Source organism: Typopeltis vanoorti, chromosome 7 (assembly GCF_054136105.1).
Source record: "Typopeltis vanoorti isolate ZY-2024b chromosome 7, IOZ_Tvanoo_1.0, whole genome shotgun sequence".
NCBI lineage: Eukaryota > Metazoa > Arthropoda > Arachnida > Uropygi > Thelyphonidae > Typopeltis > Typopeltis vanoorti.
The window spans coordinates 113,905,043-113,923,630 of NC_143555.1; the positions used below are offsets into that span (position 1 = coordinate 113,905,043).

Here is an 18,588-nt window from a genome sequence, read left to right on the forward strand (position 1 = left end):
TCCAGGCACTGAGAGAGGAGGGAGCTGATCTTTTGTAGAACGGATAAGGGTACCAAGTTTGCAGTGGGGCTTGAATGCTGTGTGTAGGTTGTACTTTTTTAAAATCTTGGCTATTTTTTTGGATGTGCCATGGATGTAGGGTATGGTGATGGCATTTCTAAACTCTTTCTGAAGAGCAGACCGGGGAATGGGGAAGGAACTGATAATTTTTTTAATATTGTGATCACTGTAGACATTGGAGAGGAAAGTGTTTGTGTATGTGGTCAAGTTCAGTTGTAAGGGCAGTTCCACTGGAACAAAGATTGTGGGCTCTCTTGATAAGAGTTTTAATAATGTCATATTGTTGAGCAGGGTGGTGGTGATGGGAGAGTTTGTGAATGTATCTGCCTGTGTGCTTGGGTTTTCTATATACAGCGAAGGAAAGTGTACCGTTAGGAAGGCATGTAACTAAGGTGTCTAGGAAGGGTAAACAGCTATTGAGGTGACTGAGGAAGGAGTCTAATGTGTCTGGGCCATGAGGCCAAATAGAGAACACCATCTACATATCTTAGCCAGATGGAAGGTTTGAGAGGGGCTGAGTCTATGGCTCGTTTTTCAAAATCTACCATATAAAAATTGGCAAAAGTGGGTGAGAGGGGGGGGGACCTGTGGTGGTTCCCTCTATCTGCTTGTAGATTTTGTTCTTCCAAGAGAAATAACTAGAATAGATGGCAAAGGAAAAGAGATCTAAGATGTCAGAAGGAAAAACGTTTTTTAAGAGTGTTAAGGTATCGATTAAGGGAATATTGGTGTAAACAATGAGGTTTTAAAATCTACCAATATGACTGTGTTATAAAGTTAAATTTTCTATGAGGGTTTTAAAATGGGTAGAGTTTTTTATATAGGATGTGGAAAGTCCAGTGAGAGGGGTCAGAGAGTTGGCCAACTGTTTTGACAGTTTGTAGCAAGGTGCGTTAGTGGCATCTACTATATGGGTCTTAGTGGGGAATTGGGTTTGTGGATGTTTGGTAAACCGTATATTCGGGGGGGGGGGGGGACAGAAAAGTTTTAGTTTTTTGTGATGTCTGGGGGCCAGGAAGATACTTTTTTAAGTAAGTTTTTTAATTTTTTAACTTGTGTTTTCATGGGGTCGTGTTCTAGCGGGATGTAGATAGAGTGATCTCGGAGGATAATCTCCATTTTTCGATTGTATTCCATGGCATTACCCTTATCCGCTCTGGTGATAACAATACTTTTTTCTTTTCTTAATTTCATGAGAGCAATGCTTTGGGCAGACGATAAATTACTTTTTGGAGACGAAGACTGGGCAAGGATGTTGGTGATGTCAAGTCTGATGTTATTTATTATCTCTGTGCTAAGAAGTGCCGGAGATAATTTGCTTGATGTAATGTTTAATGTCAAACATGCAGGATCTGTCGCTTACTGCCGGAGATAGCAAATAACATCAGACCTGACGTCACCAACATCCTCGCCCAGTCTTCGCCTCCAAAAAGTAATTTATCATCTGCTCAACGCACTGCTCTCATGAAATTAAGAAAAGAAAAAAGTATCGTCATCACCAGAGTGGATAAGGGTAATACCATGGAATACAATCGAAAAATGGAGATTATCCTCTGAGATTGCTCTACCTACACCCCACTAGAACACGACCTCCAAAAAACACAATTTAAAAAATTAAAAAAACTTACATGAAAAAGTATCTTCCTGGCCCCCGGACATCACAAAAAATCTAAAACCTTTCTGGTCTCCCCCCCCCTCCCCCCAAATATATACGCTTTACCAAAAACCTAATTCCTCACTAAAACCCATAGTAGATACCACTAACACACACCTTGCTACAAACTGTCAAAACAGCTGGCCAACTCTCTGACCCTCCACTGGATTTTCCACATCCTATATAAAAAAAACTCTACCCATTTTAAAACCCTCATAGAAAATTTAACCTTAAATAACACAAACATGTTGGCAAGCTTTGACATCGCCTCATTGTTTACCAATATTCCCTTAATTGATACCTTAATACTCTTAAAAAACGTTTTTCCTTTTGACATCTTAGATCTTTTTTCCTTTGCCATCTATTCTGATTATTTCTCTTGGAAGAACAAAATCTACAAGCAGATAGAGGAAACCACCATGGATTTACCCTGTCTCACCCCCTTTTGCCAATTTTTATACGGAAGATTTTGAAAAACAAGCCATAGACTCAGCCCCCTCTCAAACCTTCCATCTGGCTAAGATATGTAGATGATGTGTTCTCTATTTGGCCTCATGGCCCAGACACATTAGACTCCTTCCTCAGTCATGTCAACAGCCTACATCCAAGAATCCAATTTACAATGGAAAAGGAAAAGAACAATTGTTTACCCTTCCTAGACACCTTAGTGTCTAGGAAGGGTAAACAATTATTACACACCTTCCTAACGGTACACTTTCCTTCACTGTATATGGAAAACCCACGCACACAAGCAGATACATTCACAAACTCTCCCACCACCACCCTGCTCAACTATATGGCATTATTAAAACTCTTACCAAGAGAGCCCACAATCTTTGTTCCAGTGGAACTGCCCTTACAACTGAACTTGACCACATACACAACACTTTCCTCTTCAATGGCTACAGCGATCACAGTGTTAAAAAAATTATCAGTTCCTTCCCCAATCCCTGGTCTGCTCTTCAGACAGAGTTTAGAAATGCCATCACCATACCCTACATCCATGGCATATCCGAAAAAATAGCCAAGATTTTAAAAAAGTACAACCTACACATAGCATTCAAGCCCAACCGCAAACTTGGTACCCTTATCCGTTCTACAAAAGATCAGCTCCCTCCTCTCTCAGTGCCTGGAGTTTATAAAGTTCCCTGTTGCTGTAAGCTGGCATACTTTGGACAGACAGGCAGATCAGCAATCATCTGCCTGGAGGAACCACGATTATGGTTAGTAAGGCCTGGCTGACCATGTCTTGGATACAACCAACAGGATCTCATGGAAAAATACCACCATGCTCCACTACAGGAAATTCAAAAAAGAGAGACTATTCTTAGAATCAGCAGCAGCTCTCAAAAATCAACCAAATCTTAATAAATACAGTTGCATTAAATTTCCTAAAATTTGGGAAACCCCCACCTAGATAGGACTTTAGTGTCATCCATGTGGTTGGGCTTAGTATTGTGTGGTGTTTGTATATATGTTACATTAATTTTTTTGTAATCCTTGAAGATGTCTCAGTGACTGAGACGAAATATAGTAAGTATTAAATTCTGTTTTAATCATTTCTGAGTGCTGTATACAATCCATTAAGCCTCCAACATGATGTCCTCACAGCACTTAAGCCTCTACACACGAACTAATTTCTCTCTTATTCCATATAAATTTATTCAGTTGACTTCCTACAATACCAGCTTTATTGATTCTGTTGTCTATTTCCATATTTAATTTACCATCTTCACTGAAAATCATGCCTAAGTAGCTGAAATGTTTTTCTTGTTCTATCGGTTCTCCATTCACAATGTAGTTGATGTTTTCAATGCTTCTGCCTATTTTCATTGTCTTTGTCTTGTTATTGCTGATCTTCGTATGAAATCTATTACAACAGTTATTCAGTTTAGTCAGTGAATCTTGCAGACTTGTACGGGATTTACTTAGAAGTATTAACATCATCTGCATAAAGTAAAAAGCTGAGATTAACATCTCCAATTTTGATATCAGGTTTAATACCACTTTCCTTCATAATGTGATATAGATAATAAATAACAGAGGGAATAATGTACATCCTTGTCTGACACCAGATTTAACATAAAACCATATACTTCCTTCAATTATATCTGTTGACTTACAACTCACATAAAGACTAAGTATTGCTTGATATAATGCTCTATTGACACCAAACAACTGTAGTGTTTTGAATAGCTTTTCTCTTGGTATCTTGTCATATGCCTTTTTCAGATCTACAAAACTTAAATACAGATCTTTGTTATGTATTCCCACGATTTCTCAACGTTTGTCGTAACATGAAAATCTGAATATTTGGCCTGAATCCAGCTTGTTCTTCACCAAGCTTCCCTTCCACAAACCTTCTCAGCCATTTAGATTATAATTAAGTAAATAAAAACTTGCTTATAGTTGAAAGTTTACTTTGCTGGCTTCAGATACTTACAACTCACTGGTTTGAAGATAACCTTATCTTTCAACTTTATAGCATCGTGAAATTTCATGATGCTTTATAGCATCTTGATAATACAATCTAAATCTTATTTTAAAAAAAAAAGTTATAAAATCATGAACCAGAAATGCAACATTTTTTTACCATATTATACACGAAATTGCTTCTCACACAAAAATGCATTCCCTTTCTTTCTACACGCAATTAGAACAGGTTAATGCTTGTGCATATCTTACCAGCTGTAATTTACCCTGCAAGACCAAGGGAGAAAGCTTGAAATGTACATTGCTTATTAATATATAAATGTTCAGCAAAATAGTTCCTGTATACAAAATTTATAATAGTACTGAATATATTTATAACACTAGTGCTATGACTAAAAGAGACTAAATTATTGCTCAGTCTGCAAGTTCCTCATTTGTGGACAGAATGTTTTTTTAAATCCTGCTGTGAGCACACACACACACTAGTGCAGTGTTTCTTAAAAGTTTTTGAAGGTGCTGAACTCTACACATAAATATTTCTTTTTTGTGGAACCCAAAGGAAAATTTCCGATATTTTTCATAAAAATTTATCGGAAAGGAATTGTTACTGAACTGTTAACTGAAAACTGTTTTAATCAAGAAAACATGATACATGAAATTAAAAATAATAAAATAACATAACTGTTTTAGAAATAAGTCAATTTGATAAAAATTAGTATTTTCTCCATTGACTGAATGTTTTTTCAAAAGCTACATCTAATACAAGTTATAAATGTTTGTGTTCTGGATAATCCTTAAAAGTTTTGCAGAACTGCAGAATAGTTTAACCACCCAAATGGTCATGCTGATAAAATATATCAAATATGTAAGCTTATAGGAGTATCCGAATGTTATAGTAACTTCACTGACACTTCACAACTCTGTAATTATTGACTTGTAAACAGGTCAAGGCTAGGTCTATTAAGAAATACTTCACTATTGTATGCAGAAAACCATGCCATCTTTATTGACATTTACCTGAAATGTGCATTGCTAATAAAAGGAGAAAAATATTTAAACCACAATTTTTTTTTACAGTGTGTAAGAGCATATACTTTCCTTAGCTGCTGTATACTCAATTCACATAGTCCTGCTTTTTGGTTTTCAGTAACCCTGATAAATTCACATATACCTTATTATATCATCCTCCTCCCCATGCTGGTCTAGCAGGAATGAGGAAGTGAGAGAAGATTATAGTTCTGAAAATTATGGTACTGTTATAAAAATTCTGGTTCAATTTGCAAGAGAAATTAAGAATAAACTTAGTGAAAACAAAAACAGTGTATACATGTTATACAAATAACATGTATGCATGTTATTTGTATAGTAGTGTTATGTGCATTTTCGGAATAGATGACATATTTTTTAAAATTCATATTTTATTTGTAAGTATCATGTTAGTTGTAAAATTGGTTTATTTTAATTAATTTATTACAGTTTCAAGACGTGGGTAAAATGTATTTTTATTGACATCTCTATATAAAATTGATAAACTGTTATAATAGTATCTTTTTTTTTTCTTCCTCCAGAGTCTTCTCCTAATATTAATATAATAAAAAATGCTCTAAAAACAACTCCTGGCCCAGCAACACCAACCTCTGTAGCCAGCACAAGTTCTCTAGGACTAGCACTTAGTCGTTGTGATCCTTTCCAGAAGCGTAGAAGTTCCTCACGTTCTATTAAAAGAAAAAAATTTGATGATGAACTTGTTGAAAGTAGTCTTGTTAAAACAAGTAGAGGACGTCCACCAACAGGAACTTTGCTGTCCATGACATCTAACAATTCACTCTCAACACATTCTTTTAATATTGGATTTGGCGGTAGTGGTGGGGACTGTATTTCTGAAGTTCAACATTCTATAAGTCAAGAAAGAAAAAAGGTAATAGTTACATATAAATGTATTTACTTTTGTTGCTGCAAATTGTTTTACTTATAAAACTTAGGCAGTTCTTATTTATACAGTAGTTCTGTATTGGGAATCTAATGAATATGATATTCTGATCAAATTTTGTTTGGTATTCAGAGTAATGTTCTAAGTGTTGTTATTATTATCATCATCACACCTTGCACGGAGCCAGCAGACTCATCCTGGGAGGTTCATTCATTTGATAAATATGTTATCATATTAAACCTTGAAATTGTTAACACTCCTTGCATTCTCAACATGATCTGGTAATGTGTTCTATTCATTCACAGCTCTTCATTTAAAAAATCTACTTCTCACTACACTCTTATACAACTTCCAGGGATGGCCTCTAGTTCTTCTATCCCTCTCACCTTCTACTCTTTTTATAACCCCCCCCCCCCTGTGTGTTAATCTGATAAATTCCTCTCATTAAAACATCTTTATCATATCATCCCTTTTCCTCCTATCCACTAAACTCTGTAATTTACATTCTTTTAGCCTCTCTCCATAGCCAACATTGCAGAGTTCTGATATTGTCTTAGTCACTCATCTCTGGACCCTCTCCAATGTTTCTACATCACAGTGAAAACTAGGTGACCAAATCTGAGCACAATAGTCCAAGTGTGGTCTGATCAGTTCTTTATATGGCACAACTACAGTAATCCCTCGATTAATGCGCCCCCCGATTAGTGTGTCATTTTTTTTCGATACCCAAATTCGATTAGTGCATCTATATACATCTTAAAAATAAATGTTATAGATTTTGAAAATTTTCTATCTATACATTTGTATGGCTAACTATTTTAAAAAATCACTCACCAGAATGAAATAATTTAGTTACCGATTTAAAACATTTTACAAAGTTATTTTTAATGGCATACTACACTACTTCCATGTATACTATGTTCCAAATTTTTACTGCCCAAATTTATTAGTCTGTTATAGTACACCCACAGATTGAAGAACCCTTCGACTTCTGCACGTCACAAAAAGGAAAATCCATTCTGATAATAGAGTAATCAATTCATCTTCTGGGATGAATTGTTTATTATTACACGTCGGAAAATTAACTTCTCTTTTATGATCATTGAAGTTTTTAAAGTGGTAACTATTTTGCTTGTATAACAGTTGGGAAATTTTATCTATAAAACACGTGATTTCGCGTGTTGGCAACCAATTCATACGTCCTTCATTTCTTTCTCCCCTTCAATCAAACATCACTGGCTTTTTTGATTGCTCCATCATACACAACTTGCTAGTATCGTTCAGAAAGCTAATCTCCAACTAATATACTGTGCATTCCCACTGTCTTGAGCTTATACACCAACCTATCATTGTCTTGCAGCTTGTACGCCAACCAGAGTTAGTCTGTCAAATGCTTTTGCTAATTCCAAGAATATCACTGTATATGAATCTCCCTTATCTAACACACTTATTACTTTATCATAAAATGCAAGTAAGTTGCTAAAACATGACCTACCCTTTACAAACCCATGCTGACTATCATAAAGATTCCTATGACCATCAATCCAATCTTTTATTCTACTCCTAACAACCTCTCCAATACCTTGACCACAACTGCAGATATACAGACTGGTCTATAATTGGAAATTTCTGTTTTAGAACCAATTATGTTTGTGGACTAGTGCTATTTTGCCTTTTTCGCACTTCTTAGGAACCTTACCCACTGTAAAATATTCATTAAATAACCAATCAAGGGCATAGCTAACTTTTTGCGCATTCCTTAAAAATACATGGTGATGTGTGTTGACCATTTCCACAGCTTTATTAACATCTAACCTAATCATCATCTGATATACCTGATTTTTTCACATATATATTCTCTTAATACTTGTTTCCCTTCAACAGGTTTGCACAGTATGGGGTGTGTAAGGGTGAAAGCTATATAACTGAGAGGAGACCTCCACATAGTCTTTAAAGGAATGCAAAGAACCGACCAGGACTTCTGACCTAATGTCCAATCCTCACCTTCTCATGGTGCACCCTATTGGGTATCTATCTGGATACTGAACGAACGAGGATGGGCTGCCAATTTGGAATTTAGCTGACCAAATTTTATTCTTATTGACTTAAACCAAAATACAGAATGATGGTACAACATGACAAAATTTCATGCTGGATGGGGCGTCGCCCGATTAAACAGGCCCCCGTTGTTTTCGCCAGGGAACCAGGACGAACAGCGAAAAGTCAGCTACTGGAACAAATCTGAAAACAAACCCCAACTCAACATCACCAGAGTTAAAGATCGGTATTATCAACATAGAAATATAAGATCAGATAATGTTGGAGTCTTGGCAAGTAACAGACTGATTTGGAGGAAAATTGTAGATAGGAAGTTAGTAATGATGTAAATTTTTCATGTAGTCCTATCATATCCTGTACACCCCTTGAGGGTACATAGCAGGAATTTGATGATGATGATGATATACACTGATGAAAAGCTCATTAAATAATTTCACTATATCCCTTTCAGTGGTCATTTGGCTACTATAACTTTCCACTGGTGTCAGCCTGGCATAATTATTCTTCTTCTTGCTTTATTATTTTTGTTTTTTGTTTATATCCTCTTATTGGAAGAATTGCTATAGCACAAAATTCTGCACTGCAAAGGAGATAAGAGCTGGGGGGGGGGGGGCTAATACAAATTTTTTGAAGAGAAGGCAAGACCAACAGTTCTAATTCTGTCATCATTGTGGCTGCTTTCAAATTTTTCCAAATTTTATTTTGCTTTTGTAAGATTACTTACTGAATAAACTGTAACCAGATTTATTTTATTTTTGTGACAGTCTCACTCACAAATAGTTATAAACATGTAGCATAATCTAGAACCCTGCTCTGGATATCAAACACGTTACTTTTTTCAGAGCATTCAGGCCTTCAGTGGGTGATAGTTTTGAACTGAGTGGTAAATCATCTGTCACCTAAAGCCATTCTTGCTGAATTCACTGGTTTAGCTGCCATGTAACCTAGCTGAAGACTTTACTAGAAGAAGCACTGACCACAGACTTCAACCAAACAACAAATGACATCTGGAACACATTAGCCGAACATATTAAGACCAGTGCTGCAATTGCACTAGGATTCACAAAACCTAGTCAACATTTCATTGACAAGCAAACCTGGTGCTGGAACATCCTGAAGTGCAACAAACCGTGAAATTGAAAAAGGAAGCCTATAAGATCTGGCTAAAGACAAGAAACTGATGATTGTGAAAGGTACCAAAACCTAAAATCTCTAACAAAAATAAAGGTTGCCTCAGCCAAAGCAAAGCACTACCAACAGATATATGATCAATTGGACACATTGGAAGGTGAGAAGCAAATATGTCACCTTGCCTGGGCAGTTAATGTTCTACACGAGACCTAGAGCACATTATGAACATGAAAGATGAAAATGGAAAGCTGCTGCAGACATTGATAGATGTGTTACATCATTGGCGAAACTACTTTAATAAGATCAGTAATGAATCCCTTCATCAGCACAGATGAAGTACATACTGCAATCCATCAAGTGAAAAACAACAACAAGGCCACTGGCCCAGATGATATACCAGTTGAAATCTGGCTACTCAGACCACAAGGAGCACAATGACTGACAATTCTCACCTGGAAAGGTAAGAGGGACATTGGTGGGTGACTGCTCAAACTACAGATCAATTCGGCAGTTACTTTGCCATACAATGAAGATTTTCGAACAGATACTCAACGCATGCTTTAGAGCTATCGTTGAAATCTCACCAAATCAGTGTGGAATTAAAAATTGTGGAACAACAGATGCGATACATGCCATTCGGCTCTTAATGGAGAAAGAATTTAAAAATTCTTTTTAAATTATGCATTTTTACATTAAACTGAATAAATTAAGAAATCCGCTATCTACTAATACCTTTTATTCACCAAGGTGAGACTTTTGCCCAAACTGAACTTTTGAATGCTAGTGGGCAGCTAGCCCCTTAGCAAGTTACAGAGTAGCTGGCCTAATACCATTCTTGATTTTAATGGGTGCTTGGGAGAGGGGGGGGGGTATGGCAAATAACTGCCACCATCTCATGATCTCTAACAGTATACTGTATTTACTCGAATATAACTTGCACTTTTTTTCCCCAAAAAATAAAGTTAAATAGTGGTGTGAGATATATGCAGGGATTTTTGGAAACTAAAGTTTTTGAGGAAAAAACTAAATTGACTTTTATAATGAAATCCTCAGTATTCATCAATGTTTATAATTGCTCACATTATTTATAAAATCAATGCATTTAAATTTTAATTATCAATGTTATTTACGCGATCAGTCGCTCACTTTCATCATGTGATATATTTGAATCTTTAGCGATAATGCTTCTATAAATTAAAACAGATTTAATCCAGGGCATTAGAGATGCTGGTTTTCAATTATTTCTGGTGAAATCATTGCCAAAAGCTCTCAAAATCCAGTTGCACAACAGATACATAGTTTCTCATATGCATGTGATTGGTGCAATATTAAGAAACGATTGCGTGACTCAACCACAAAGGCAAGCTGATGATTGTTAAGTTTAAATGCTGATTTTCTTCAACTGAATTCCAAAATATTTGAAATTGCTATAACAACATTCACTATCTATTTCTTAAAGTTTTAAACTTTTTTTGTGTGCAAGGTATATGTGAAACTTTTTTCACTTCTTTCTCCGTAAAGTAAAATCAGGAGTGCAAGATATACGTGAGGGCAAGTTATATTCGAGTAAATACAGTATATTATTGTGTGAAATAGTGTGGGTCTTATTGTCGATTTTCTTGAGTTTATGAGATAAAACACTCGAGTTTCCAGGAAAACAAAAATGCTGGGAACTCCAAATTCCTGAGAAAATACTTGGCAACCAATTGAAAAAAGGCTTAGAAAAATTTCCTTTAGTTGATGCCTAAAATCGAATAGGCTGCCTTCTGTTGCAATGCATGAAAAGACCATTTTCAAAATACAACACAGGCCTTCAGAATTAGTTATTTTTGAATTATGCATTTTTGCTAACTTTTTATTCAACTAATCTATTTTCAGAAACACATTTAAATATCTTATGAAAAAATAAATTCAATTGATGAGCATTCAACTTACAAACACATTTCCAAGAACATATTATGTTTTAAGTTTGTGTTCTCTTTCATCTTGTTGGTAGCTTCCTTATGTATTCTTTTTTCTTTTTTTTTTTTGTGAGATTGCTTTCATATTTCGCTTAGCCTATAAAGTTGTTGTCGATTTGGAATGTGTGGTCTTTAACCAGTATCAGACTAATAGGCTGCTGGTATGACATTCTATGATAACATATTTTCTTGAAGTCTGCAAGTTCTTTTCTACTTGTCATTGACAGTATATGATTGTGTGCGTGTAGTCGATTCTGTGATGAACAATCTGATTAATTGATGATCCTTCCATCCCTTCCTCTCTCTTTCCTATCTCTCATCACTCACAGATATTCATTTTCTGGATTATGTCTCTTCTGTAGGTATCTGCATAGATGTATATCTGTTTACTTGATATATACCAGTACAAGCAGCAGTATACATATCAGTTATGTTTAATTCTAAAATAAGATGTTTTGATCTATGTTAATTGAATTGTAAATTATAGCATCTGTTTGGCATAAAGATTTGCTATGAAATTATTGTTTTATGGTCTACCATCCTTCCTTAGCAGTTGGATTGTCAATTTCCTCCCAGTCATTCATCACTATCTACTGTGTTGTACTGGATGCTTCCTTTTTCAGATTTCCTCACCAATGCCAGGATATCCCAGGACATTTTAGTTTTGTCCATGCTCCTTCTCCTATTCATAAATGCTCATCATCATCTGTTCAGTGGGTATCCACAGATGCCTTATGGTCACTCCAGTGCTCGGTGATGTGCCACACCAGTCCTCGCCATGTAGTCCTATTGTATGCTTTTCTGTAGGCTTCAGCTCTCTGAAGATCAGTCACTCCACACGTACCATCCATCTTCATTGAGGGTCTACCCATTTCCTCTTTTTCTAGGAACTTTACCTTCTATTACTGTTCTGAGAAGTCCTCCTTCCATCTTTTCAATGTGTCCAAAGTATTTTAACTTTCTTCTGTCAATATCCTTAAGGAGCCTTAAAGTTCTACTGATCTTTTCTAACACCATTCATTTGTATGCCTTTCAGTATATAATATCCTCAACAGCCTTCTGTAACACTACATCTCAAAAGCAGCTATTCTTTTCTTATCTGACTTCTTTAGGTTCCAGGTCTCATATCCATAAGTCGCTGTTGGAAAAACAACTGCATCCAAAATCCTCAGCTTTGTTCCCATGGAGATAGATCCCTCTTTCCACATTTTAAACAAGCAATTCTTCACATTAATAATGGATCTCAGTAACCTCAAATCCTAACAATAGTTTTGTTGATTAATTTTCCATCCCTCTGTCTGCATTTGACAAACCTTAACATGTTCATATATCCCAGGCTACAAGAACTTCCATAATCAGTGCTTTAAGCACTGATCTTATTTACCATGTTTCAGTAGGGTGAAGATAACCTTGTCAACTTCAATACTTCTGAAACACAATTCTTTCTTATCTCACAGAAGAAATACCACAATTTGCCCTCACCTTTGATAATACCCAGATCTCCATGTGATATCTGAGATCTTCCTAAATTGATTTAAACCTTTAGTCTTTCTCTCTCTCTTCTTTTTCCTAGCATAAGACATCACGTCCATTACCTCTTCTACTTCCGAAAAACTAAAACTGTCATTTTTACTTAAGATGTTATGTCTCACCTCTACAACTTCTGATACAGTATAAATTACAAATTCACCATGCCCTCAGAGCAGTGTTGTTCTCATATGTGAAGTGGTATAATATCTAAAAATGCTTGTTACTCTCCAGAAGACAGTAGTCTAACTTTTTTATATTGATTCCATACACAAAAGGTTGAGAGAGACCTGTAAGCACATGAGTACCTATAGGGTACAGATGAAGACTGAGATAGAAGTGGTTATTTATTTTATTATTTTTTTTTTTTAAGAGCTGCAGGTTGTAGTTATTTGGGAATACTTCATGAGGAAGGCTGTTCCAGAGGACAGAGGTGGATGGAATAAAGGAGGAAGAGGAAAAGCAAGTTTGGTGTGTTTGCAGTTGCAGAGCAAAAGGATGCTAGGCAGCTGCTGCTCTTGTATTAACAGGTGCTTCTGAAAGTGGAGGAATGATGGTTGCCAATTGAACAAAAGAGAATGCCTAGTTTCTTGGATACTGAGGAGCAGTGACTATGGAAGTACCTGTAGAATAGACACAGTGCAGAAACACCATATCTATGAGATAGAGGTTGAAGTGAATCTGTAAGAGCAGGATCATCTATGAGCCTGATTTCTTGCCTCTGGACAGCATCAAGGATTTTAAGTTAAGTTTTAGGTGAACCACTTCAAACGTGAATGGTATTCTAAGCATGAGCAGATTTGGGATTTGTTTTTAGTTAAGAGTTGGTTAGGTGTAAAATAGCTTCTTAAAAAAAAGAGAATGCTTAGTTTCTTGGATAATGAGAAAGCTATTCATGTGATGTGCTTATGCCAGGAGAGCCTGAAGCTAAATGCTAGTCCAAGCAGAGAGATCCGATCTTGTTTGGTGATTTGTGTGTTAATATTTACGATTTACGTCAGCTGCTCAGTTATGTAAAAAATCCTGTATGCTGTGCCATTTATGTTATATCTCTGTAATGAGATTGTTTTATTACTGTGTGTTAAGTAAATTTATAAAAGTTCAATCTTATTGGGGTAGTGACTTTTAACCTCATTATTTTTAGAATCCAAGAAATGATTAACTCCAGACCAAATAAAAAAATATACATTTCATGAAACTAAAAACTATGTACATTGTAAATAAAATTAAATTAATAACTATAAAACTATTTGGATCCAAAGCCTTCTAAAATAAAAATATACTTTTAAGATTTCTTTTATCTTACAGGATAAATTTATTCTCTCTTTTGACTCTCTCTCTCTTTCTAACTCATTCTATTACTGATTTGTTTCACATGTATTTAATTAGTCTACTAGACTGAACATTTTGTTTTCACATCAAATTCCTACAAACAGTTAATGCTCATTAGAGTTATTTCTTTATCAGGCCTTTTCTCAAAATATAAAACTTCTTATTAACTTTCCCTGGGATTATGCAGTGTTTTCTTATTTAGCCTATATTGTTCCATTCATCCACACTGTTTTACTGAGAATAAATATTCTTATCTCAGACAAATTTTATTACAAGAAACGCAAATTCTTTACCAGAGAAAAAATAGTTTCTTTTATTTCTTTATAAACAAAAGTGCATCAGAGTAGAGCTTTTCATTAAAGTCACATTACCATTTCAAATTTCATAAAAATAATTAATAAATAATTAAATAAAAATAATTAATATTACTGGTGTCTTTGAGACAGAAGATGAAACTTTTCATTTAGTGTTTCTTTGAATGTCGAAATGAAACATCTATTAAATATCTCCTTTTATTTACTATTCACTTGTTGACTGTTACAACTCTTCCAGTTTGAGGATTCACTTTGCTGCAATTCCTTTTTGGAATCTTCTATTAATATATTCTGAATGTTTTCTTAAAATCTTCCTAAAAGAAAATTCCCTGGTCTACATTCTCAAACTTTCATTCTCTCTCTCCCCCTCTTGTTTCTGCATTACCCAGGTACTGATCATCTGTTAGTCAACCATCAGTCTCCTCAGTGAGCATGCACACTTGTTTCATTAGGCAGCAGTTGAGAAGCTAGTAATGGCTGACACGTTATCGTCATTGGCAAAAAGACAATGTCTTTATGATGAATGACAGATATCACAACACTTGACAATTGAGAATTGCAATAAAGAACATTGAAATTATTACAACTGTCAGATATCTGGTATGTACAATAAATCTGAAATACTTGACATTTAATTTTAACATAAATATCAATATCAAGCGCATCTCAAGTGCCAATTATATGTAGCTATGAAACCAAAACTAATAAAATACAAACGTAGATAAACAGTTGTAAAAAAAAAAGATTCATAATTGTAAATGTTTGACTATTTTTACATGTGTATTACTGAGGGTAATTCCCATATGGTGGCTTGCGAATAAGAATAGCTCCACTGTAGCCCATGCATGTTGTAAGAGGTGACTACAATGATTATCCAGTGCCTGGGGGTATAGCTGGGTTACCCTGTCTCCAGGGGGGTCATAAATATGGCTGGAAAAAAAACAACTTGTTATGAAATCTAAAGAAATAACTGCTGGATGGACTAAATGGTAACAAAATGGCAAATGTCTTAAGGATCTGAAAATTGGATTATGGAACGTACTTTCTCTTTACCTAAATTAAGATGGGAAGATGGAGTGATGCAAGATATTACAGTTTTAGGAGTCAAAAATTGGAGGAGTTGGGCATTGAATAAGAAAGGCTGGCAGAAGTTTCTGAAGAATGCAGGGTCCACGTAGTGCTGTCAAGCCAATAATGATGATGATTACTGAAGGTAAAGGTAGATGAGCTGAGAACTCTTGTGAGAGATGATCTTGTAGCCTTGGATGTTAGAGTACGGTATAGTATTGCAACTTCTCTGTCTTGCTCTTTCACAGATGTACTTTAGTCACCATCTCATAAATCTTATTCCTCTTCTACTATTATTATGAGTGCTATTACACTGGACTGACTAATACCATTCCTCCACTTTCCCTGAAATTTATAAGCACAGGCAACTGCTGATTTTCATTGTCTACATTAACTATTATGCTACCCAATTTTGCATTATCAGCAAACAATTGAATATTTCCTTTGATGTAATTTCCTATATCATTTATGTACAAATTAAAAAGAAGTGGTCCAACAACAGAAAATTGCAGCATACTAGTACACCAACTTTCACCTGGATTCTGCTCCTCTGGCTATTACTCTGTGGTATCTGTTCGTCAACCACCATTGTATTCATATCAACAGCATCAAATCCATTCCCATTTCTTCCAATTTGTGTAACGGTATTCCATGTGGTATTCTGTCAGACAACTTTGCAAATTTCAGCAGTATCATTGTGCATCATTCCCTTTATCTGACTCATCTTTTACTCTGTTATCAAAAGTGAGTAAATTACCACAGCATAACCTATCCTTTACAAAGCTGTGAGGCTCCCATAGAGTATCATATTCTTTTCCAGTACCTTTACCCCCACTACCAAGAAACTGATGTGATCTGTGATTTGCTACTTTGGTTATGGAGCTTCCTTTCTCTGGAATCATTGTATTGTATTCTTTTTTTTTTTTTTTTTTTTTTTTTTTTTTTTTTTTTTTTTTTACAAATTTACATTTACAATTTCATTTTAAAATATCTGGTCAACGAATAAAACCAAAAAAAAGCTCAAGTTTTAATGTTTAAGTGACCAAATACAAACGAAAATGAACAGATTCAATGGCTATACAAAGCAACGTTCCTCTAAAAAACTCAAATGTAAAAAAAAAGCTAGAATATTAAACCATCTAACCTTTTTGAAAAGATGTAGACAGTTCAACATCATTCCCAAGTTTTTAACTATTAAAGAGCAATTACAATCAAAAAGAGCAAAATGTATTTACTTCAAGGCGTCTTTGTCTTTATTCCATAAAAGAATTCAACACGTTAGATTTGTACTTAGTAAAATATACCTCAAATGCTTTGAACTTTTTGAAGACATCTCTAACAGCATAGATAGCAACCTATGGAATATTCTTGACCACATGATTCAAAATAGTTTTGACAAGGTTTTTCTAACCAGTAAAAAATCTCGAATTAAAAAATTCGATAGACTTTATGAAAGAAAATACAACTCAAGACTGAGTCTCCCAGATGAAATAGTAATTTTCAATTTTTCAGACTAAGCCGACATACTAAAGAAAGGTTTCAACTTTGCTATCACTCCAGATCACATTCCAAAGATTGATATTATTAACAACATAGAAAAGGCACTCTCTTCATTTCTGGAAAGAGTAGCAAATGATATCCGATTAAAAAGCACTATCATCCTTTCAACATCAAAACCACCAAAACTTAATATAACTCCTCTTGAAAAGCGAGCCCTATCAAACCTAAAGAAGAACAAAGATATAATCATCCTAAAGGCAGACAAAGGCAACTCTACAGTTATTTTGAACACCTAAGACTACATAACAGAGATCACTTACTTTCAGACACGTCAACCTATCACATATTAGATTTTGATCCAACTTTAAAAAATCAAAAAGTGACTAATATCCTATTACGGAACATGACTAGGTGATCTTCAGACTTACAACGAAGTCTGAAATCTCTACACCCACTGATGCCATGCTTATATGGTGCACAAAATTGGAGTTCCACTCTGCTCAATCAGCAACGGAAGAAATTCTCCTACATATCTATTAGCTAAATATCTAGCCCGTCTTTTGAAAGATAATATAAAAAAATCAGATTCCTTCATAAAAAATTCTAAGCATTTCACTGAAAAATTAAAAGGCATCTCCATCTTAAAAACAGACATCCTCACAAGCTTAGACGTGGTTTCGTTATTTACCAACATAGCTGTTGAAGAAGTTATCAAGATCATAAACAATCTCTATCCACATGACACAGCTCAGCTTTTTCGCCATTACCTCAAATCGAATTATTTCAAAGTGAACGACACAATTTTTGAACAACTTGATGGCTTAGCCATGGACAGGCCCTTATCACCTCCCTGCACTGATCTCTTCATGGAAAAACTAGAAGCTGACATCCTTTCCAAATTAAATCCAAAGCCGTTGGTTTGGTGGAGATGTAGATGATGTTTTCATAATTTGGAGAGGCACAGAAACTACCTTATTTGATTTCCTTACAAAAATAAATTCCTTCCACCAAAAAATACAGTTCACGTTAGAGCTTGAAAAGAATAACCAATTGCCTTTTTTAGATACACTAATAAAGAAACAAGAGAATGGACAAATCCAGCTCACCATCTATCAAAAACTAACAGACACTGGACATTACCTGCACTTTAGATGCAATCTCGAACGAATGCCAGGATCATTTTTATAATATACTTCCAATTATATTGATCATATTAGCAATGTGGCACCAGTGAATAAGTTATGTAAACTTGCTCCCACATTTTGTCATAATTGCAAGTGTTATTTGTGCAAAATAAGCAATAAACAGAAAACTAACAGAGGGTACTAAGGAACCGATTACTTCTGCACAACTCGTAAGTACCCATAGTCCATCAAATCAGTTACTTTTTACAATTAAAAACAGCCATATGAAAGTGCCCACTATGCCTACCATGCGAAGTAAAGATGGCGACAACAAAGGCCAACAACGAAAGATTATTATTATTATGTGACACCTCCAGGAAGTCCAAAGACTCATCGAGGGAGAATGTGCCAACACCATCGATTGGTCCCCTTCTAACTACTAACCATGTTCTACCAATCGACCAACCTTCTCGAGGTAGCGCTGCTGATTGCCAAC

General features: G+C 35.3%; 1 protein-coding gene across 2 annotated transcripts in view; it reads left to right on the forward strand.

Moving 5' to 3' along the window:
• Rcd5 (microspherule protein Rcd5) overlaps window positions 1–18,588 on the forward strand; it is a 245,474-nt gene that overhangs the window by 42,478 nt on the left and 184,408 nt on the right. For both annotated transcript variants that reach the window (XM_090395444.1, XM_090395445.1), the window contains exon 3: window positions 5,716–6,065. In XM_090395444.1, coding sequence (XP_090251570.1) covers window positions 5,716–6,065 — 350 coding nt within the window. The remainder of the gene's footprint in view (window positions 1–5,715; window positions 6,066–18,588) is intronic.